The sequence below is a fragment of the Cucumis sativus genome, unplaced genomic scaffold, assembly GCF_000004075.3.
Source record: "Cucumis sativus cultivar 9930 unplaced genomic scaffold, Cucumber_9930_V3 scaffold86, whole genome shotgun sequence".
Taxonomy (NCBI): Eukaryota; Viridiplantae; Streptophyta; class Magnoliopsida; order Cucurbitales; family Cucurbitaceae; genus Cucumis; species Cucumis sativus.
This window is the reverse complement of record NW_022279577.1, coordinates 92,992-116,437: the sequence shown is the minus strand read 5'-3', so window position 1 is coordinate 116,437 and position 23,446 is coordinate 92,992. Positions and strand designations below refer to the sequence as shown.

Genomic DNA, 23,446 nt, shown 5'->3' with positions numbered 1-23,446 from the left:
ATGTTAAACAAATCTCCTCTTAATTCCAATTATTTGATAAGCGAGAAACAAAATAGATCATTAAGTAACACAAATTCACGAAAAATCAAACATAATAGATCATTAAATTGAAATGTGACGGTAGACTTGACTAAGCCTGATCTCTTAGCTCAGAAGACAAGGACGGGTCGTGTTATGAGAAATGTCAAGGTAGACTAAATCTCATGTAAGTCACTAGTCAAATAAACCAACAGCTAAAACAAAGCAAAACAATAACAAAAACCCACAAAGATGTTGTAACGACAGTAAGACGTATTGGTTATGATAAACATATACTACTATGAGTTAGGAAGATCATGGATCCAGCCAAAATTATAGATGAATCAGTGATAATCAAAAGTTGAAATCAGTGATATCGAATATTTCTTTAACCCAATATGTTTAAGGTTGCATTTTGTTGTTTCCACACACATCTTGTGACTATGATCAAAGCATTGAAAGTGCAAGAATATAAGTTATAGAATAGATAGATTCAAATATATTAGCAATATTTTTTGCTGGTACATCAGAGATTTAGAAGTAAGAAATTATATGAATGATAAATCAAAATAGTTCAGAGACATGGCACCTTTTCCTCACGTAGCTCCACTAAAACAAAGTGGTAAAGGGGAGAAAGCTAAAGCAAATAAAATGTGGCAAATGCCTTCTTCGCTAAAATGTGGCAAATGCCTTCTTTCAAACATGAAGAGATTGATCACAAAGTCAAGTTGAAAGCTAAAAAAACTTAAGCCTCTATTTGGCAACAATTTTGTTTCACAAAATTATGCTTATGAAAATTACTTATGACTAAACTTCTTTGAACAATTGATAAAAATGTTCTTGAAAACTACTTTTTCTTTCCTAGTCTTTGAACAGAAGAAAACAAACAAAACTAAAAGCAAAATTATTAGAAAATGTGCCTAAATGGACAAATAGTCAGTAGGAAGAAGAGGATTACAATATATTAGGTTAAAATGTTGAACTATGATGCTAACTAGAAGAGAGCAGACCACCTAACACTGATCCAAACCACAAGGTATGAACCTTAAAATTGGTGAACGTGTATCCACTTTAAAGGTTTAAGTAATGACTTCACTCTCATTATCGATTGATGTCATTGGATTGATTTTTCTCCCAAGTCCCTTGGGTTTTCTGGAGTTCCCCACCCTTGCTTTTCATCTAATCTTAGTGAAGAGTTCTCTTTTGGCTCATCTGAAACAAATGCCCCATCGTACTTTCAAAGATAAGGAATCGACTTCACTCACTTTTCGATCATCTTTTGTATACAACCTTCACTTGGTGTAAATTCACCCCACACTTTCTTATTACAATCTTACTTCTCTTATATCACAATGGAATAATCTTTGTAATCTTCGCAGCATATGTGCTCTTTTGTAATTTCTCTCATCAATGAAATTATTTATATGTTTCTGATAAAAGAAATGTCTCCTCAAAAAGAATAATAATAACAATAATGTTTGATCAAAGAATCCTTTGGACAAGTCTTGGCACATTGGGAAATCAAGCCCTTGGCATTAAACGCCGAGATCATGATATGGGAATTCCAAAATGTACAAAAATACAAATATTGCTCATGCTAGATTCAAATATATTAGCAATATTTTTTGCTGGGTACATCAGAGATTTAGAAGTAAGAAATTATATGAATGATAAATCAAAATAGTTCAGAGACATGGCACCTTTTCCTCACGTAGCTCCACTAAAACAAAGTGGTAAAGGGGAGAAAGCTAAAATGTGGCAAATGCCTTCTTCGCTAAAATGTGGCAAATGACTTCTTCGCTAAAATGTGGCAAATGCCTTCTTCGCTAAAATGTGGCAAATGCCTTCTTCGCTAAAATGTGGCAAATGCCTTCTTCTTTCAAACATGAAGAGATTGATCACAAAGTCAAGTTGAAAGCTAAAAAAACTTAAGCCTCGTTTGTACTCAGGATTAAGACTAAGTTACCTAGGTCATCAATAATTGAGATAGTCAGTTTTAAACAGTAAACGGTGTTATAACGTAAAAAAGACTAATTCATGGTTCAGTCTTATGTAAACATTTTACATAGGATGCCCCACTTTCATGTCTCTACATGAACGATTAGGATCACCTCGTTTGTACTACAAAGTGGGCCGCATCCATAGTTTCTCTAAATAAGGCGCCCAACCTTTATTTCATATACTATAGACTATTTAGGCTATATACTCGAACTTGATCCACGTTTATGTTTACACATAAAGTTCAAGTTTATTCAAAAATAGCCTTGGAACTTGATTTATTGGATTTAAGATTATAATATTTAATTTATCAATAAACAACTTTATTGAACAGAATATGATTTACAAACTACGAGTTTTAGGACAAAAAATTCCAACAGACAGGCCTGTGTACGAGCCGACACATGTGGAGTCATGATTGCTTCTCTTACGTTCTGACCCAAAATCAAGTTTGAGCACGACTCTTCGTCTCCTTACTTGATTCGAACTCATATTCGGCCGAGTACCGAACTGGCTGGCAACGTCGTTGTTCATCTCTCTAACAAAAGTTGATCTATGGGAACATTGTCTCCCATCCTTTAGACTGGTTGCTATGGCCAACGTTTCTTCTTCAAACACCGTATAATTGCCCTCTGTGGCACTCTTCTTCTGACCCTCAAATGCGATAGGGTGTCTATTCTACAGTTAGGCACCACTCAACGCATGACTACGCACCTCAACGTAAGCTTTAATAGGTTGGGTCACACTCACGGACCCAAGAATTGTCCCTCTCCTCGGGGCTTGCTTCAGGACACGGCTGTCGACACTCAACCGTCCCTTCTCTTCCTTCCATAAGCAGTCTTGTGCTTGATACGGAGCTTTTGCAGGTCTAGTGAATCCTGCACCCGACAATCTCCTTGACTGTCTTCGGAGTTTAGACGACTCTGACTGCGCCATACGACAATCACTCTTCGTAGGCGATTCCAATATGGGCAAACTATCACGTTTCCCATCACCACATCTCTTCATGACACACCTTGTGTCTTTCTGAACACGACCCTCTCTCAGTTGCATGGCCGAGATCATTCTCAGTCCTTTGGGTTGCCGAAGGTCTGTCTGCACAACGGTGGGGGTAGACCCCGTGATCATCAGACATTTGGCTGCAGGCATTATGATCACTTGATGTTCGAGAAGGAATTCCATTTCGAGGACTACGTCAAAGTCATCCATGCCTACAACCACAAAATCAACGAAACCGCTCAATCCTTCCAACTGTATCGCTGTCCGTTTCACTATCCCAACGACAGGTAGAGCTCTAGAATTTACGACCTTCATTTTTCCCGTACCCTTCTTCCAATGAAGGTTTAGTCGTCTGGCTTCGACCACTGTTATAAAATTATGAGTGGCACTGGAGTCAACCATAGTGCCTTTGCATGCTTTCGGTTGATCCAGGTGTCAACATATATTAGGCCCCTTTTAGTACGACCACTTGTCTCTCTCGGTTTCTTCTGAAGGGACGACAAGAGTCTTATGGCTCCCACTCTAACATTCTGAACTCCTTCTACTTGCCCAACTTCCTTCTCTGGTTGACTCGACGTGTCATCTGAGTCTGCAGCTAAAGAGGCCCGAAAGGCATAGAAGACAGCTTTATCTAGGCATTCCCTTGCCCGATGTAGTCCGTTACAAATGTAGCAACTGATAGGAGTGTGAGATGTCCTCTGACTATTGGGCCTTTGCCCCATGTTCCCCGTATTTGACTGGAAAGGCTTGCGGTCTCTACCGGGACTTCTACTTCCACTGACAGCTTCGAAGAATTTGGTCGGCTGTTTTGATCTCTCCCAGGTGAAGAGCTTTATTGACGTCTCGTCTCTTGAGCGTCACTAGACAGATCAAACAAACGCTCAGCTGTTGCATAGGCTGACACAAGGTCTTGAACTCTCTGTTCGTATAACTCAGTCCTTGCCCATGATTTTAACCCTTCAACAAAACTGAAGATTTTGTCCTTCTCGGTCATATCAGATATGTCTAACATCAGCCCCGCAAATTGCTTCACATATTCCGAATGGTTCCAGTGTGCTTTAATTCCCATAGTTTCCATCGAGCCAGAATGTCGACATTCTCGGGGAAAAACTGTGAGCGAAGTTCTCTCTTCAAACTGTCCCAAGTGTCTATTACGCAACGCCCTTCTTGAATGTCAATATATCGGGACCTCCACCATAACTTTGCATCCTCAGATAGATGCATGGTCGCCAATGTCACTTTGGCTTCCTCCGCCACGGTGTTTGTGGCTTTAAAATACCGCTCAATATCGAAGATAAAGTTTTCCAATGCCTTTGCATCCCTTGGCCCACAGAAGGGCTTGGGTTCTGGGATCTTTATCTTGCCAATTGTAATCGCTCCTCCAGCCGGAGCTTGATTGGCCAACGCTCGCATCGTAAGGTTCACCTTCGTGTTCACCTCTACGATTTCATTTCTAACGACATCCAGGGTGGCTCGAAAGTCCTCTGTCATACCATTTATCATCTCCATTATATCCTTCTGAGAGTTATCTAGCTCTGTAACTCGCTCCTCCATTCGGGCAACAGAGCCCGATGAACTGTTCCCACGCTCGTAGGGAACATTTTCAATTTTCCTGATTTGTGACTCTAACGTGTCAACTCTAGCCAACAAATCATGTATGGGTAATCCGTCCAGGCGACCAGACACCGCATCAACAACATCGACTCTCTTGGCAACTTTCTCAAGTCGTTCTTCCATAAATCGGATGGAATCAGAAACTTCCTTCAGGTGGAGCATTTGCTCTTCGATCACCACCAACCGTTCTTCATGGGTCTTGCCCGTTCGTTTTACCGTCAACATCTCTCTGTCTAAACTGTCAGCCAATTTGGCTCTGATACCACTTGTCACAATCGTAGCGTTTCAACCTCGAGAAGGACGATTGTGCGACACTTGTTCTAACTCAACGAACAAGCCAGTCGATAAAAATCCAAGAGTTGTAGGTAACGTCGACGTATGTCGTAACCTTCCTTTGCGTTTTAGGGAAATTTTATTTATAAAACGCGGGAAAGAAAGAAATAAATTGAAATAGACGTTACGATAAGCATTAAAGACCGTCAATTGCAAGGAAAAATGGTTGCTTCCAAAGAGTACAACTAATGCTCGAGCGGGGATTCAACTGGTATGTCTCCCCTATAATACATTTTGAACATTTTCAGCTCTGGCAGGCTTGCATATGAAAATGCGAAACGTCACACCCAAGATTTATGATCTAGAATGAAAAGCAAACACCTAAACTAGTCATGGAAACTAAAGATGAGATAAACTGGGGATAATCGGAGCATATAACCAAAGGTAAACACACTTTGGAAAAATATGTCTGTGACACCCGACACCAGCACCCACCATCAGGCCCATGCGCACGGGCCCATGCGTATGGCCAGGCGGCAAGCCAAGCAACCGCGCGCGGGACTCCAGTCGGCCGCCCATGCTCGCCCAGGTATGGCGCGCACGACGTCCGCGCACGCTCGCCGATGCTAACATTGCGCGCAGCCTACACCAGCGACAGGCGCGCGCGGCCCCTAGTGCGCTCGCCCCGTGTATTCCAGATGCTCCGAGAACCTCCCAGAAGCTTCAAGAAGGACCTAGACACGCCCATGTGCGTGCTGCCTCGCCCATGCTCGACCTAGACAGCCTCAGAAGCCTCTAGAACGCCCTAGACAGTGCTGGAACGTGCTGGAATGCGCGAGAAGCTCCCGAGAAGGCCTCAGAATGTGCTGGATGATTCTGAAACGTGCTGGAACACTTTAGAAGGCTATTATGACGGTTAAGAAGTGTCATAAAAGGTCTAATCCTCTCTAGAATGTTCTAGGCTTCCTTGTAATGTACTAAATGAACTTGTATCATCTAGAAACTCCCTTGGCCGACCTTCTAAGGCCCAAGGTCGGTGGGGAAGGTCTATAAATACTTAGGGAGGGCCTCATTTGTACCAAGCCTTGCAACCTTGCAACTTTGCATGTGTTAGCCAAGCAAGGTCACCTTGCCATACCAAGTCTCCTTGCCCATGGCCCCCATGGCAAGAGACAACATATTTGTACCCAAATGTGTATTAATCTATTCTTGGAATGCAGTGTATCATTCCCAAGACGTATCCATCCAAACTCCCTTATCCTTCCAACCTCTCTCGTGTCTTGCAACCAACCCAATTAATTTCGCTGCAACACGTTGGTGTAGTGCTTGGCGCACTACCCTTCCCGAAAAGGCTTACTTGGCTACGTGAGCATTGTAGTTAGCCAAGTGCCGCACGTATGGTTAGCTTCAGACTTTAACCACGTGACACTAGCCTCATCAGTCGTCTTCCTTTCTCTATCAAATAGCCGCCGACCCTCTTCTCCGGCGACACTCCAGCGGCCACACCCACCGAACGCCCAGCTCTGTAGTCGACGACGGTCTACGTTCACTCTGTACGGCTTCAGGAGCATTGTTTCTTCTTCGTTCGAGACTCCAGCGTGAACGAACAACAAGTTCTAGATCACGTTTTCAATGACTGGGTGTGTGTTTCCGGCTGCGGCGGCGTTTTTGGCTTAGGGATAAGTGTCACTCGTGGAAGTTCAATAGTTGTTAATCTTTGTCCAAGGAAGTGAATTTTCAAGGATGATTGTCGATCGAGGTAATTAGTTTCAAAATTGTTTGCATGCTTTAAATGGCGATTCATATGTGGTCGATTGTTAATTGACATCTCGGATTGAATGAACTGTTGATCTTACCAAGGGGTAGCCATACCTGCTGGGCTACATGAGCTATGCATTTTTCCTACTTTGTATTTGAACTGAATGATTGAAAGTTTTGTTTGTATGGATGTATTTGTTGATCGAAAGTTCTTTTTACCGATTGAAGAATTTTCATTTGAAAGTATTGAAATATTAGTGTTATAAAAAGTATGAAAATACCATTCATTATAGGAGTTTCAGCTTGAAGCATTTAGGTTTTAAAACTTATTTGCTTGCAATATTTTGATTTTGAAAGTATTCTTTCTAGAAAAATTTTGACAGAAAGTTCTGTGAATTTCAAAGCTTGATATGAGAATTGCTTATTGAGTATTTTTGTACTAATCTTTGATTTCAAAGTGTTTTCAGATGGAAAATCAGGTGATAGTTTTAAAGGGTAGTTAGGGTGACTCTATTCTGAAGCAGCCACCAAGCAGAGTCTAAGTTGAATTTTCGTTTCCTTTGATTATTTGATCTTTACAAACTCTTGTCTAATTTAGTCAGTTTAGCCTTCTCGATTCCCATTGTCAGCCATTTCTATTTCCCAATCTAGACAATGTTTTCTAACCTTTCTTGCTTATGATTCTACAAATTACTATAATCCCTCATCGTTTCACCCAGATTTGTGCTTTCATTGATGCAAAGGTCAAATGGGTTAGAGATCCATACCTTGATTTTGCAGTTCAAAGAGAGAAAAACCTCAAACAAGTAATTTCCCTTAAGAATATAATAATTTCGAGTCCTTTAACATCTGTTCCACTTTCTTCTTGTCTTTTTGCTTAATCAGAACCTCAAAGTTCCCACTACCACCATCTCCAAGTTCTTCGAGTTATACCCTTATGTTTTCATCCAATTCCAGCCTAGTCTTGGTCTCCATCCTCATGTCAAAATCACCTCACAAGCTTTACTTCTCCACAAGGAAGAATCAACCATTCATAACTCTCGACTGCATAGAGATGATGTTGTGAAGAGGTTAGCAAAACTATTGATGCTCATAGGGGTTGGAAAATTTCCCCTATATGTTATTGAGAGGTTGCAATGGGATTTGGGTTTACCCTATAGGTTCATTCCAACCCTTCTTGCTGGTTATCCTGAATATTTTCAAGTTTGTAGTGTGAAAGACTGTTTAACAGGTGAACAAACTCTTGCATTAGAGCTACTTTCTTGGAGGAAAGACCTTGCAGTCTCTGAATTGAAGAAAAGGGAATCTCTGGAAGGAAATTTTGGGAGAAGGAAAATAAATCATATTCCATTTCCAATGAGTTTCCCGAGGGGTTTTGATTTGCAAAAGAAAGTGATGAATTGGGTGGAGGAGTGGCAGGATTTGCCTTACATTTCGCCCTATGAAAATGCATTCCATCTAGCACCAAATACGGACCAAGCTGAGAAATGGGTTGTGGCTGTTCTCCATGAGTTGCTTTATCTTACGATCTCGAAGAAAACCGAAAAGGAGAACATCTTCTGCTTGGGAGACTATTTGGGGTTTGGTTATAGGTTTAAGAAAGCCATAGTTCATCACCCAGATATATTTTATGTCTCAAACAAGATTAGAACACAAACTGTAGTTCTTCGGGAGGCTTATAAGAAGGATTTTTTTGGTAGAGAAGCACCCTTTGATGGGGATGAGGCATCGGTACCTTCACCTTATGAACAAAGTTATAAGGAAACCTAGACCAGATGTCATATTAGCTTCTTCCAAAGGTAAAAGTAGCAATATTGCATTGGCCAATAAAGAAGTTCAAATGAAAGATTTTGTTGTCCTTTTTCATTCATCGGTCTTGAGGAATACTATGCTGTCTCATAACAGTGCATTTCATGAGTGAAAACAGTATTAAAGCCTTCATGATCAGACATGACTCTGGCAGTTGAATTGTTTTTTCTTAAGAGCTTGGTGACATCTTGGTAGAGCATCAGAGAAATTTTGTTAGTTAAATTGTGTTTAGGTTAGCGTTAATTGACTTGTATTCTCCCTTTTGAGGTAGAAGGTTCAATAAAGGGTAGTGAATAGTTTGACATAACAATTGTTTGTAATAAATTGCTTCCGTTGAATTGTGTAAGTTGTAAAAGTTCATATTTCTTAAGTTTTCCATGTTTTTGTTATATAGGTATATTAAAAAATACAGGCTGTTACAAAATTCTTCCCAAATTTTTTAGTTGTGCAGTGGTCCATCTTCTTCTGCTATCCTCTGTAGCTTTCTGAGTTCTCTGACTATAGCTCGACCTTTAAGCTTTTTAAGCTTTCTTAGGCTTTTCCATATAGAGGTTGAGCTAACTGAATTTTCCTGTAACACTAACATTAATCTTTGGCTTTACCTTTGTGTTGTAACATGTTATTACTACTTAGTGACTTCCATTACAATATCTATTAATCTAACCTTCATTGTTGGCTTAAGTTGTTCTGGTGTAATATGTCAGTAGTTTGTAATTTTAGAGAAAGACCTTAAGGCATGTAGGAAAATAATAGGAAGGCAATTGTCAATTGTGAAGTCAAGCACATGAATGTTTTGACTTTTGAGTATGAGTATTATTGTATTATATAATACAACAAGAATGCCTTCATTGTTTTTTTTTTTTTTTATGACTAATAAAATTGCTCTGAGTTGTAATATGCATTATGCATATATGTGGTTCTGAGTTTGTATAAATATTATTTCTTATAGTGTATTTAGTTTCTTTAAAATATTAATAATAATAATAATAAATATAAAAAAAAGTTTCTTTTACGAAATTTTATACACTGTCCAACTTTTTACTGAATCAAACTCCAAAAATATTGAATCCAAAAATAATTAAAGAAATTGTAATGTATAACCAAATAACTTGTATATTTTGTAAATACAACATAGTTCTGATTTTTTTTTTTTTATCTTTCACTTTTTTTTTGTCGTGAAAAATTGTTTTATAAAGGATTAGGACTTTAGTGAAATAACTCTCAAATTCCCTAATGGATAGCCAGTTTTAATACTCCTAACGTATGCAACTTTAGTGGAATCTGGATGGATATTATTGGAATAACTCCTAACGTCAAATAAAAAGCCTACATCAGAAACTTCTTTTTAAAGGAACATGACTCTTTTAATGGATAAACAAGTCCTCTGGACGAGGTCCATATGAGAAAAGAATTCTAGAAAGTTTCTTATCAATGATCTTTGTCAATATTCTTCCTTTGCAAAATGAACCAAAAATCTTTGCAATATTCTTCGTACCTCCTACTCATCCTCTAGACTTGTTTATCCATTGAACAAAAACAAAGGCTCCATAAGATAGGGTATTTTTGGGATATTGCCTAAAATCAAGCGAAAATCTTCTATATATTTTTTTGTGCCCAACTCTTCTATCTTAGATTTTTATCTTTCTATATATTCTCATTTACAAAGATCAAGCCTAGGTCTTGAACTTTTTCCATAAGAAGTGGAACCCTCTATTGAGGTGCTGAGAACGATAATGTACGAGTCAGTCCGTGAAAAACTCACAACTGCTACGTGGGCTTCTTCATCCTAATCGAATTTGCGGAAATTCCATCATCTATCCCATGAAAGGGAAATAGAATTGATTATGTATAATAATCAGTGACTTTGAAAGGAGTGCAAAAGAAAGGCAGAGGAGAAAAGGCGAGACCAAAAGCTTTACCGTCTTCTTTTGGAGCAGGAAGCCTCATTCCTTCTTATTTCCTTTTATTCATTCCCAGTTTCAGCTCTTCTTGCTAAGGATGGATCACTCTTTCATTCGTGAGGTTATTAGATAAGTGGCTTAAAAGGAGAAATAATGGTCGAAATACCGTAGGTATTAGCTCAAATTCAGAAATGCAAGGTTTTGACTCCCTCGCTCCTACGCCTTCCTATGCCTTTCATCCTAAAGTTTCTGAAACTTCCTTTTATTTCCAGGTAGACTTTTGAGAGCATGAAGACAACTAATCGTGCTGGTTGGAGTCTCCAACGAGTATCTGGATCTCCCCTCCTCCTCAAACCTTTTTTCTTAAATGCGCTTCTCACGCATATTGAATTGCGCCTCTTGGCACTACCCATAATGATCCTTCTCATTATTTAAGTGCATTTGAACTTCTAAGTCGATCTCTTGTTATAAATGGACATGATACCTTCTTACAGAAAGACAATTGTACCAGTTTGTAATTAGGTTCTGCGTTGAAGACCTTGAAAAGCTGCGGGTACGAGCTCTCTTTCATTCGTCGAACTCAAGCAATCTCCGTTTTACACCTCTACTAAACTGAATTAGTTGGCTTTTCCAAACTAGTAAAAAGACTAGAAACCTTGGACCTATGGCTATCCAACCAGGTCTTTCCACAAAGGGGAAAGAGGTAGAAAGGAATAGCGAAGATGAGTTAAAGATCAAGAGGCATCAAAATGAAATTCTCCTTATATCTTTTCTTTCGAGATGATTAACTTCCTTATTTTTATATCTTGAGTCTATCTTCTTCTTTCTTTATGTAAGACCCAAACTTTGGGTAGTGTAGTCTTTTTCAAAGAGTTTAAGAGGTTTGAAAGAAGGAAAGTTTTTGGTTCAATATCAAAGAATAGTACTTTTTAGGCGTATTGGGTTGACTTGGCAAAATGGTTTTAGAGGTTAGAAAGGGTTTTGAGTGTTTAAGGTTGGCAAGAAAGAAGGATTAAAGAGGTTAGGTGTTTTAGCTAACTTCAGAAAGGAGTTTCTCACAACTCGGAAAATTACACTCAATCTAGACTTGAAAATTCATAATTTGAGTCTAGTTTATTGAAGAAGGTTGTGGGCGTTTTGGATATGAGAAAGTTGACGTTTGGACAAAAGAAGGCAAGAGGGTCAGTTTGCGAGTGAATCTGAGCAAGCTACACTCTTAGAACGCTACAGAACACATCGTTTCGCGTTTTCTTCCCTCAAAATTTCAGGAAAATTTTTTTAGGGAAGAAAACACACATTTAGAGAAACTTTGTAGAAGAAAGTTTTGTCAAAAGAGTTATGGATTTTAAGTTATAACTTTTCTAAGTTGGGTTATGTAGTTTGGGCGAGAAACTAGGTGAGATGACCTTGGAAGTTAGCTATGCGTTTTGGACAACTATGTGGCATGATAAGGGCAAGCGGTTTAAGGTTTTAGTGAGGTGTAAAACCTTGTTAGCATGCATTTTAAGGTGTAAAGTAAGTAGGAGGTTCCTAAGAAGGTTTAAGGTGAATTTAAGCAAGGATGAGGTGTCAACTTGTACTCATGCAATGAACTCTATAAATAGGCCAAATTTAGTATTAAGTTTCTCACAATCCACTCGAGTGTTTTGAGTGAAATTAGTCTTAAAAGTTTTCATTTTGAGTCTATTTTCTAAGTTGGGGTTTTTGATTTAATTTGAGTAACGGAGAGAAAGCAAGAAAGGTCAGAATACAGGTGGTTCTGAACAATGTGGACTTCCAGAGGGCTGTAGAGTACATCCGTTGGAATCTGAAGTTGAAAATTTTAGGTATGAATAACAAGACGTTTTTCAACAACTTTGTAGAAGGATATATGTTTATTTGAGTTCTGGATTTTAAGTTCTAAAGCTCTTCCTAATTATGGTTGATTAATCATTGATGTCCTTAAAAGTAGAAATGTGACATATCATGTATGCCCTTAAGTATCTCAGGCTTGTGTAGGCCAAGTTCAAAAAAGAAAATCAATTATGTTTAATAAGGAAGAAATAAAATATAACTTGTACAAATATTATGAAAATCAAATGAATAAATGGAGTAAACACAAACTACAATTATAAACATCCAGAAGGGTCAAATGTCTACGAATAGACTAATGAGATTCAAAATACCAGTCATGCTTGCATAACTGACTGAAAAAAATGTAATGTTTCCAAAAGATGCCGCATATCTCAAGTCCATTATACGAAAACCTAATGTTCTTCAGTTTGTAGCATCAACAATGCATGAGTAGTGTTAAACATGTCATTTCATTTAGTTTGCGAACTACTATGGCCTTCCTCTATTCTCATTCATTCATCATCGATCAAACAAAGTTAAAGAAATTTGATCACAAAAGCTCTTTCAAACAAAAAAATAAAAATAAAAACAAACAAATAATTCAAAAAAAATTAATTATACCAAACAAGGAATAATTAACTAAACAAAATAAGGGATGAATCTTAAGAAAACAAATTACTAAAACCATATCTGATACAAATTTAGGGGGTTTTTTGTCTATCAAATAAACCAATAAAACAATGAACTTCAAGAATTAAAATTCACAAAAATAATTCAATAAAAGAATGGCAAAAAACCTCAATATCACAAAATTAATAAGACGAAATAGATGCATTCTACGAACTTGTTTTATTGCATGCTCACCACCCCTTCCAAAATTTATTTGATAAAAATTTAGTAAACTTAAAACACAGACAATAACAAAATTGTTGCAAACCTGCATTTACTGGTCAATGTCTTTAAATAAGCATTCTCTGACGTCAATTCTTGATTTTTAACTTCATAAGCATCCACCTAACCATGAGACAATTATGAGAATATTTTATTTAACCACTAACAATCATGCTCATGCACAGACATTTAAAATAGAGGTTTTAACATACTATCCTTTTATAGAAATCGTTATCAGTTTTCTTGCGATTCCAAGTTCCACGTCGTCACCCCTCTTTCTGTTCATATCATACATTACAAAAGCCAGTAAATGAAAGGAATGATCCATTATGGGTAAAATATTGATAAATAACTAAAATATACTTGTAGCAAATTCATTATCTCCGTTCCTGATATAGATTCTTTCTTTTTCTCCATTAAGACTTGACTTGGTTTAGACATACAAAAACTCCTATATAACCTGAATCCAACTTGAGCCTAGAACCGAAAAATAACTAAAAGGTATCTCACACACAATTTGATGTACTCCTTTTCTTTCTTCTTCAGCTCAGGTATTTGTTGAGTTCCTACTTGCTTTGCACACAAAAAGAAAACAACATTAGTACTAAAATTATTACATAGAAACTAGTATCTATCTCACAGCATCCAACTACCATAACCTGATTGCCAATAACCCTTCTCTGGAGTTCAACATTTTCCTACTGTAGCTTGTCAATTTGAGCTTTAAAAGCAGCCTTACCTTTGGCTTCCTGTGGAAAAGAACTTCCTTGTTCAATGTTAAATAGAGAGAAATCATAGAATTTAGGCAAGTCTCGAGATTGTACTATTCGTGTAACTGTTGCAATCTCCATATCTTTAACTTGTACTACCGACTTTAGCCTCTCAACTTTGGTCTCCAACCTTGATATATCTTAATGTAGCCTGCCACAAGAAAATAAAGGTGACTGAATACACGGAACCATGGTTGTGTGAAGGAATATTAAAAAGCTTTGCAACATTATTACCCTGAAATGAACTACATTTATTCCATATCTTAAACCAATCTCCCATAACAAGAAATGAACCAAAATTAGAAACAGCAGCTCTTTCAACACTACCGAAAGACATAATCTCACGAAGACACTTAGCAATAAAATCGAATCTTTAACGCATCACCATTCAAATCAAATGTTAAACAAATCTCCTCTTAATTCCAATTATTTGATAAGCGAGAAACAAAATAGATCATTAAGTAACACAAATTCACGAAAAATCAAACATAATAGATCATTAAATTGAAATGTGACGGTAGACTTGACTAAGCCTGATCCTCTTAGCTCAGAAGACAAGGACGGGTCGTGTTATGAGAAATGTCAAGGTAGACTTAACTAAAACTTAACTATGCATGGATAACAGAGTAATTTTTCTTTCCATTCCAACAAATGCAAAATGAAACTCACAACAATCTCACATAATACAAATAAAAAACTCTTCCATTATCTTCTTAAGAACACAAGCATCTCTAATCTCCACCATCGACAAAGACCCAAGACATTAAAATTAAGAACATATAGAATCAAAAGCAACACAAAAGACCAAAGAGAGAGAGAAAAAGATAGTTAAGATCAAAACCATAATGATAGAACAATCAACAACAAACTAATCTCATATCTCATCAAATTTTTCAAAAAAATAAATAAAAGAAAACAAGTAAGAATCAGACAAGCCAACATACCATGTCTATTTTTCCATTTGAATTTTTCCTACCTCTGTTAAGTTCCAAACATGTTTTCGAGTCATTGGAAATTACTTTTTATGTTACAAAATCACTTTTAAAAGTATACACACAAACAAATGTTAATATGCCATGAAAATCACTTTTAACAAAACATTTATTAATAAAAATCAATTTTGTTAACTAGTTTCTAAAAACACTCTCAAATATGCCTTCCATAACCTGGTTTAAGTTTTCAAGAAAAATGACTAATGGGCCAGGATACTCATGCCATGGAGTGGCAAAAAAGAGGTTGAGCTTTGTATTTTAAGTATCATGTTGATGAAGACATGTAAAAGGTCTTATGATACATATCAGTGGAGAAAACAAGTAATAATAGAGAAATATTTGAGTGTATCAAGAAAGCACCAATACATATAGAAGCTTAAGCTAATGGATAAGAGAGTAAATTTAACATAACATCCAACACTCTTTCTCACTTGTGAGTTTGAAATATGAAAAAAAGAGCCACGCTAAGTGAGAATGTAAGTGCGTATATTCATGAAATAAGATGTTAGCTCGTAAGACATTGATTTGAAGTAAATAAGATATAGCAATATAAGAATAGATACGTTGTGGTACGTTATACCAACACAGATTTTAACTGTTAAATCAAAAAAGAGAAAAAAAACAAAAACAAAAACAAACAATAAAAGGCATTATTAGGGCGTAGTTAAAGTTTTGGTAATTAACATTTTTAAGCAAAGCTAGATGGACTCACTGGCTACAAGAAATAGACAATAATTTGGATAAAGGCAAGGCAAGGAAGGGATCTCGAGTGATAGAAAAAGAGACGAATGGTGACAATAAGGGTACCATAAAAGTAATGGAAATTTTTAATTGGACAAACCATTCAACGTAATTCCCCCCACGGTAACTTGGTCCATAAATTTCATAAATCTAATCACTCCTTCCAACCTGTCCTTCCCATTCATCTAAATTCCCTTTGACTCCTTAACAAAACAACACATTATTTGCTTACAGGATCAATCATCATTTATATTCCCTCTCTTTTTCGGTGTACAAAACACCTAGATTCTCTTCTAATTCCACCCTAAGAGAAACCTGAAATTTATCACCTACTGCACAGCCTAATATCTTCCATTGTCATTGTAGCGTTTAGGCTTAGAGGTAGATGACATCCAAATGAAATACTTTAAAAGTACGAAAGTACAGCACTTGGAAATACCAATCTAAGATGTATAAGATCTCTACTCACCCCTAGTAAGCACAGAAATACTGAGAAATTAAAAAGAAACTGTAATAAGAACACAAGAAGAAGAAAATATTACGTATTGTTGATGAACTTACTTTGAGTCAATCACGAATTCAACACATCTCATCTACCATTTAACTTTGTTGGCATTTCAAACATGATGAACATTTCAATTCAACTCTTTTGTCTCTTGAGTACTGTAAGCTTTAGACTGATGATTATGTATTCTGCCTCTTCAAGGGAATTCTATGGTCTTGGTGGAAGGGTTTGGTAGGAATTCTTTCTTTTTCTCCCTTAAGACTTGGTTTAGACATACAAAAGCTCCTATCTCAGCTGTAAATAATAAACACCTCTAACAGAGTCCAACTTGAGCCTAGAACCGAAAAATAACTAAAAGGTTCTCACCTGCAATTTGATGTACTCCTTTTCTTTCTTATTCATCTCATGTATTTGTTGAGTTCTTACTTGCTTTGCACACAAACAGAAAACAACATAAGTACTAAAATTATTACATAGAAACTAGTATCTATCTCACAGCATCCAACTACCATAACCTGATTGCCAATAACCCTTCTCTGGAGTTCAACATTTTCCTACTGTAGCTTGTCAATTTGAGCTTTAAAAGCAGCCTTACCTTTGGCTTCCTGTGGAAAAGAACTTCCTTGTTCAATGTTAAATAGAGAGAAATCATAGAATTTAGACAAGTCTCGAGATTGTACTATTCGTGTAACTGTTGCAATCTCCCTATCTTTAACTTGTACTACCGACTTTAGCCTCTCAACTTTGGTCTCCAACCTTGATATATCTTAATGTAGCTTGCCACAAGAAAATAAAGGTGACTGAATACAGGGAACCATGGTTGTGTGAAGGAATATTAAAAAGCTTTGCAACATTATTACCCTAAAATGAACTACATTTATTCCATATCTTAAACCAATCTCCCATAACAAGAAATGAACCAAAATTAGAAACAGCAGCTCTTTCAACACTACCGAAAGACATAATCTCACGAAGACACTTGGCAATAAAATCGAATCTTTAACGCATCACCATTCTCATCAAATGTTAAACAAATCTCCTCTTAATTCCAATTATTTGATAAGCGAGAAACAAAATAGATCATTAAGTAACACAAATTCACGAAAAATCAAACATAATAGATCATTAAATTGAAATGTGACGGTAGACTTGACTAAGCCTGATCCTCTAAACATGCAAGCAATTGCCCACCCCCACTTAAAAAATTGCAAACTTTTGAAAATCAAAATAAAGGGAGAAAAATAAGGGAGAACTTTGGACTCCCCGGGAAGGATCGACATCCTTGGCTTTGGTTTGAAGCTTGCATGGATAAACCTCTTCATTCCTTTTTCATTGATTATTCATCCTTGTTCCTGAAAATCAAAGAAAGTTCTCTCAATTTCATTTATTACTAAAATTAGGATAATTATATTAACTGTATTTTTAACACTTTTGGTAGTTTATGTTTTGAGTGTATTTTCAATGGTATTTGTATATAAAGTACAAAGTTTATGGGTATTCTGTATAATTTAGCCTTGAAATTTCTCAGACATGCATCAAATCAAAATTTCAAAACCATCGGTATACTTATGGAACCTCTTTAACAAAAAAAAAAAAAAAATCAAACCCATGAAGTCTAACTAACCGAACACAATTAGATTTCTAGTAGCAGTAATTTACCACAGAAACATAAATTAATAGTTAGAAAATAATTGCATGGCATTTCTATAAATTTATCACATGATCTTTCTTCTTCCTTTTTTTCTTTCCTTTTTTGATAGAACTCTAACTAAGTTAGTTAGGCTTCTACATGTAGCAGTTAATTAAAATAGAGACAGAAACTATAGATTAACAAACAATTGGAAGGCCTCTCGATCAATTTAATACACAATAAGTTCATACTTGTGTCGTTTTGGAAGTATGAAAAACGAAAAATCGCTATTTTCCCTAAACGAGAAACCTCTTCATTCCTTTTTCGTTGATTATTCATCCTTGTTCTTCAAACCTCAAGCCTTAAAATTGAGGCAGTAGAGGAAATTCTCTCAATTTACTTCAAAGGAAGGATCATGTTCTCTCCTACAAAGGGTGTGTTTCTAATTTTCATAACTTTATGACTTAATATGGCAATGTTGTATAATGCAAATCCATAATAGAAGAAACACCATTTGCAGCACAACCAAGAAAAATGAAGATTGAATATAATGTAATGCAATAAAATTAAAATACTAAAGAATCTTGTGGTCCCTTCCTTTTCTTCTTTGTTTTTGATAAAGTAACTGCATTTATCACACAAACAATTAGATAGAAGACTTAAAACCCTAATCTGCATCGGACTATAAGTTGATATTTTTCCTCTTTCTTTGTAAGTTAAAAACCACATGAGTTTGACACTGATTACTACCACCACAAGTCATTTAACTTCTTCAACTGCCTCATACTTTTCACACGAAACTGCGTCATACAAATTAACCCATAATAAAGCTACCCAAATTCCAAACCCCATCCGATTGGTTTCTGAAATCAGTAACTCTCATGGAAGGAAAAACTTGGACAGACTGATGCATAAATTGAGAAATGAAAGTTTGAAAAAGATTCTTACATCTTTGTCTATTAGAAAAAAAATCGATTTCTTGCAGTAGAATCGTTGTTCCCTACCATTCTCAAAACAGCCTGAATAGCCATGTTAAGAACACCGAGCCCAACACTGAAGTTGAAAGAGGAGAAAAAACAGCATGTTGAAACAAATGAAGGTTAAACCAAAAGGATTGAACTATAGTTTCCAAAGTTTTCATTTCTCTTATATTCACGTAATAGTAATAGTAATAGTAATTCCTCTTTCAAACAACCACTTTTGTTTCAACAAAGAGGACAAGGCTTACGATCCCTAAATAGTTAGCAGTATTGCTATTTGGAGAAAATGTTAAAGTTAAACAGCTGACAATACCTTCCAGCCCCTACCACTACTATCTTTTGGTTAACAAAATCACTCAATGGCTGCCCTTGAGCTCTCACATTTCCCAATAGTCCAGCGAGAGCAACACCAGCAGTTCCCTTTATGAAATGAAATAAACGAAAATGAATGTCCTTTTAAGTAATTATCAACTGCATGAATACAACATGAACTACTCACTTGTATGTCATCGTTGAACATGCAGAACCTCTTACGATAACGTTGTAATGTTTCAAAAGCCCATTTCATTTGAAAATCCTCAAACTGGCATCATTCAAAATCAAATTGCGAGATTACGATACTGATTACTGGCAGTGAACACAGTTAAAAATTTGATATCTTAACCAATAAACCTGAACAATAGCTTTAGGCCAACATGTATGCACGACTTCCATAAATTCATCAACAATAGATAGATACTCTTCTCCCTCCAATCTAGGTATTCCTATTCCCTGAACTCCAAGGTCACCGAGGCCAAGAATACGACTTCCATCTGTCAAGACAATCACGTCAACCTGTAGTTGGAAGAAGAAAATACAATGAACTTCAAATATGGTGTTGCTGGAAATTAAAAGGGATTTTCATTTTTATTTTGCTCAAAATCAATGCTCTTGAGCTTTTAATGTCCCGAGAATGTGAAAGTTTCCCAATATATCGTGTATGGAATTTTAAACTTTTCAAAGAAAACAAGGGTGATCAACATACAAAAGCCTCCTGTGGATAGAAAATTAATCAAACGAAAATTCGATTGTTCTGTAGCAGTTTGACTTTGTTGTCAAGAAAATTAAGAGTGATAAGAAGGCGAAGGAGTGACTTTGAGTGGTGGCAATTAGACAGCCAAGCAACTACACTCAAAGTTGCAGGTCAAATAGGCAGCAGGAAGAAACAAAGAAGAAGAAGAAGAAGAAAAGTTTTCGATCTATCAAACGTGATCAACATACAATAGAAAGTCATTTAAATTATCCAAATATCTTTTGAAGTAATTTTAACAATTTCAAAATAACTCTTAATCATGCTCTAAATATGGAATGAATTATCTATTCAACTACAAATACAAAAGTTTTCCTAAATCACTCTAACTAATTATACAAATTCCACAACACATAGATCACACGCTTCCCAAGAACCCACAAAATTATTCAATGCGGCATTTCACCAAACAGCTGGTGGATGGGGACAACAAAAACAAGTGTTTAACAAAATTATCTTAGAAACAAACACATTAATATTACCTGAAGATGGAACTCCAATTGAACAGCCTTGAAAAAGTGATGGAAAAACAAACAGAACATAAAGATTGTGGGACTCCTCAACTCCAATAAATCCTGCAATGGAAAAATGGGTTAGAAGAAGGTGGAAAAGCATAGTAGAGGATGATGATAATGAAAATGGGTAGTAATGTTTTTCGGTAGCTATCTTTTTCTTCTCTTTTTTTTTTCATGTAGTTGATGGTTGTTCTTGATTGTCTTTATCTTTTTTTTTTTTTCCTTTTTTGCTTTTGGGAAAAAACAGTTTGTTGAATAAGAGGTGATGATGCTGGTGAGGGAATTTATTAAAGTAATGAATACTTTTTGGAGGACTTAAACAAGTAAAAGGACGAAATGTATAATTAGTTAGAGGAGGACTTAAACAAGTAAAAGAACCAAATGAAGCAAGCTCAAGCAACAAATTTTCTGTTAAGTAAGCATAAATATTAACTAGAGACTTAAATAAAATATTTCACCACCACCACCACAACAACAACAAAAAACCCAAATATATCGCCATTGACAACAGAAACAGATCAATATAAGCACAATACATTACATGGAAAATATGGAGATAAACGACATGAAGGTTTCCCTTTCACTTACAAAGAGAATCATTAAGTAACTTCTCGTTGTTAGTACCAATATCTAGCATTACTGGAAGAATCTGTCAATTAAACAAGAGTAAACTTAATGAAATTCAAAAAGTGGGGTTAAGAAAAGTTGCTAAAAAAATGTCAACATTAAATGATATTAGTATTCTTAGATAATCTACAAATTTCATGAAGAAAAGACTGCAGACTTGAGAGTTACCCCCACAATCAGGAATACTTGCTGGAACGGGAAAAAGATATCGGCAAATTCTAAACACGGCACACTAAAACTCTCACTCTCCTGGTTCATGCCTAAAATCACATGTACATGTCAATGCTGATAGTGCCTCTTTCACTGAAACAAACCAAATTTCAGTACCAACTAAGATTCAGAAAATAAGGTATTTAAGATGCAGAAAATAAGGTATTTAAGATGCAGGAAATAAGATAGTTAAAATGCAGGAAATAAGGTAGTTAAGATGCAGAAAATAAGGAAACACCCCACATCACTACAGTGCATAACAAATCTATCACATAAGCACAAAGATAAATACCGAGTGTATTAGTTGAAACTTAGCAAAAACAAAAAGGACATAAGCTTATTCTCAAAATTCAGAATCTCACGTCACAAACCCGAGCTTAGTGCTCAAGGGTTGACAGTCATGCCTTTTATGCAAGATCTAAGAAGTTATGATGCTCGTTATTGTAATGAAAAACTTTTGAAAAATTTTGAAATTTGGGCAAAATTTGAAATCCCCCAAGTTTAGACTAAACAAGCGAGCTATTATCCACCCTTCGCTTAAAAAATTTCTTGGAAGTAGCCCAACATGAGAAGATAAAACAATCTGAATGCAGGCAATCCTATAAACAATTAAAACAATAGCCACAACTGATTGAAATCAAGTTGGATAAACAACCATTGGATGAAGGGAGGGCGTTGAGCTTGTCTAAGAAAAACATACTCTTTGAGGGTTTATGCCAGCAGCAGCAACATACATATCCAGCTTTCCTGTAGGTATTCCTATACCCTGTAGGTTCTCACCTGCAATTTGATGTACTCCTTTTCTTTCTTCTTCATCTCATGTATTTGTTGAGTTCTTACTTGCTTTGCACACAAACAGAAAACAACATTAGTACTAAAATTATTACATAGAAACTAGTATCTATCTCACAGCATCCAACTACCATAACCTGATTGCCAATAACCCTTCTCTGGAGTTCAACATTTTCCTACTGTAGCTTGTCAATTTGAGCTTTAAAAGCAGCCTTACCTTTGGCTTCCTGTGGAAAAGAACTTCCTTGTTCAATGTTAAATAGAGAGAAATCATAGAATTTAGACAAGTCTCGAGATTGTACTATTCGTGTAACTGTTGCAATCTCCCTATCTTTAACTTGTACTACCGACTTTAGCCTCTCAACTTTGGTCTCCAACCTTGATATATCTTAATGTAGCCTGCCACAAGAAAATAAAGGTGACTGAATACAGGGAACCATGGTTGTGTGAAGGAATATTAAAAAGCTTTGCAACATATTACCCTGAAATGAACTACATTTATTCCATATCTTAAACCAATCTCCCATAACAAGAAATGAACCAAAATTAGAAACAGTAGCTCTTTCAACACTACCGAAAGACATAATCTCACGAAGACACTTGCAATAAAATCGAATCTTTAACGCATCACCATTCTCATCAAATGTTAAACAAATCTCCTCTTAATTCCAATTATTTGATAAGCGAGAAACAAAATAGATCATATTAAGTAACACAAATTCACGAAAAATCAAACATAATAGATCATTAAATTGAAATGTGACGGTAGACTTGACTAAGCCTGATCCTCTTAGCTCAGAAGACAAGGACGGGTCGTGTTATGAGAAATGTCAAGGTAGACTAAATCTCATGTAAGTCACTAGTCAAATAAACCAACAGCTAAAACAAAGCAAAACAATAACAAAAACCCACAAAGATGTTGTAACGACAGTAAGACGTATTGGTTATGATAAACATATACTACTATGAGTTAGGAAGATCATGGATCCAGCCAAAATTATAGATGAATCAGTGATAATCAAAAGTTGAAATCAGTGATATCGAATATTTCTTTAACCCAATATGTTTAAGGTTGCATTTTGTTGTTTCCACACACATCTTGTGACTATGATCAAAGCATTGAAAGTGCAAGAATATAAGTTATAGAATAGATAGATTCAAATATATTAGCAATATTTTTTGCGGTACATCAGAGATTTAGAAGTAAGAAATTATATGAATGATAAATCAAAATAGTTCAGAGACATGGCACCTTTTCCTCACGTAGCTCCACTAAAACAAAGTGGTAAAGGGGAGAAAGCTAAAATGTGGCAAATGCCTTCTTCGCTAAAATGTGGCAAATGCCTTCTTCTTTCAAACAAACATGAAGAGATTGATCACAAAGTCAAGTTGAAAGCTAAAAAAACTTAAGCCTCTATTTGGCAACAATTTTGTTTCACAAAATTATGCTTATGAAAATTACTTATGACTAAACTTCTTTGAACAATTGATAAAAATGTTCTTGAAAACTACTTTTTCTTT

General features: G+C 36.1%; 1 protein-coding gene and 1 pseudogene across 16 annotated transcripts in view; one reads left to right on the top strand and one right to left on the bottom strand.

The window, feature by feature from the left end:
• Nucleotides 1-6,270: 6,270 nt before the first annotated feature.
• Nucleotides 6,271-8,581, top strand: LOC116406317 (annotated as a pseudogene).
• A 5,074-nt stretch (nt 8,582-13,655) lies between these two features.
• LOC116406313 (NAD-dependent malic enzyme 59 kDa isoform, mitochondrial-like) overlaps nt 13,656-23,446 on the bottom strand; it is a 61,494-nt gene continuing 51,703 nt past the window's right edge. For 4 of the 16 annotated variants that reach the window (XM_031890007.1, XM_031890009.1, XM_031890008.1 and 1 more), the window contains exons 2-11: nt 22,228-22,324; nt 22,063-22,152; nt 21,834-21,976; nt 21,092-21,226; nt 20,264-20,356; nt 19,385-19,546; nt 19,212-19,295; nt 19,026-19,132; nt 18,681-18,785; nt 17,434-17,454 (exon numbers count right to left, since the gene is read on the bottom strand). In XM_031890007.1, the coding sequence (XP_031745867.1) occupies nt 18,692-18,785; nt 19,026-19,132; nt 19,212-19,295; nt 19,385-19,546; nt 20,264-20,356; nt 21,092-21,181 (630 nt within the window). In that variant the 5' untranslated portion in view covers nt 21,182-21,226; nt 21,834-21,976; nt 22,063-22,152; nt 22,228-22,324 and the 3' untranslated portion in view covers nt 17,434-17,454; nt 18,681-18,691. Of the gene's footprint in view, nt 13,668-13,753; nt 13,844-13,918; nt 14,016-17,433; nt 17,455-18,680; nt 18,786-19,025; nt 19,133-19,211; nt 19,296-19,384; nt 19,547-20,263; nt 20,357-20,884; nt 20,946-21,091; nt 21,227-21,833; nt 21,977-22,062; nt 22,153-22,227; nt 22,325-23,446 lie in introns of those variants that run through there. The other 12 variants (XM_031890014.1, XM_031890013.1, XM_031890017.1 and 9 more) reach the window with 11 other exon arrangements.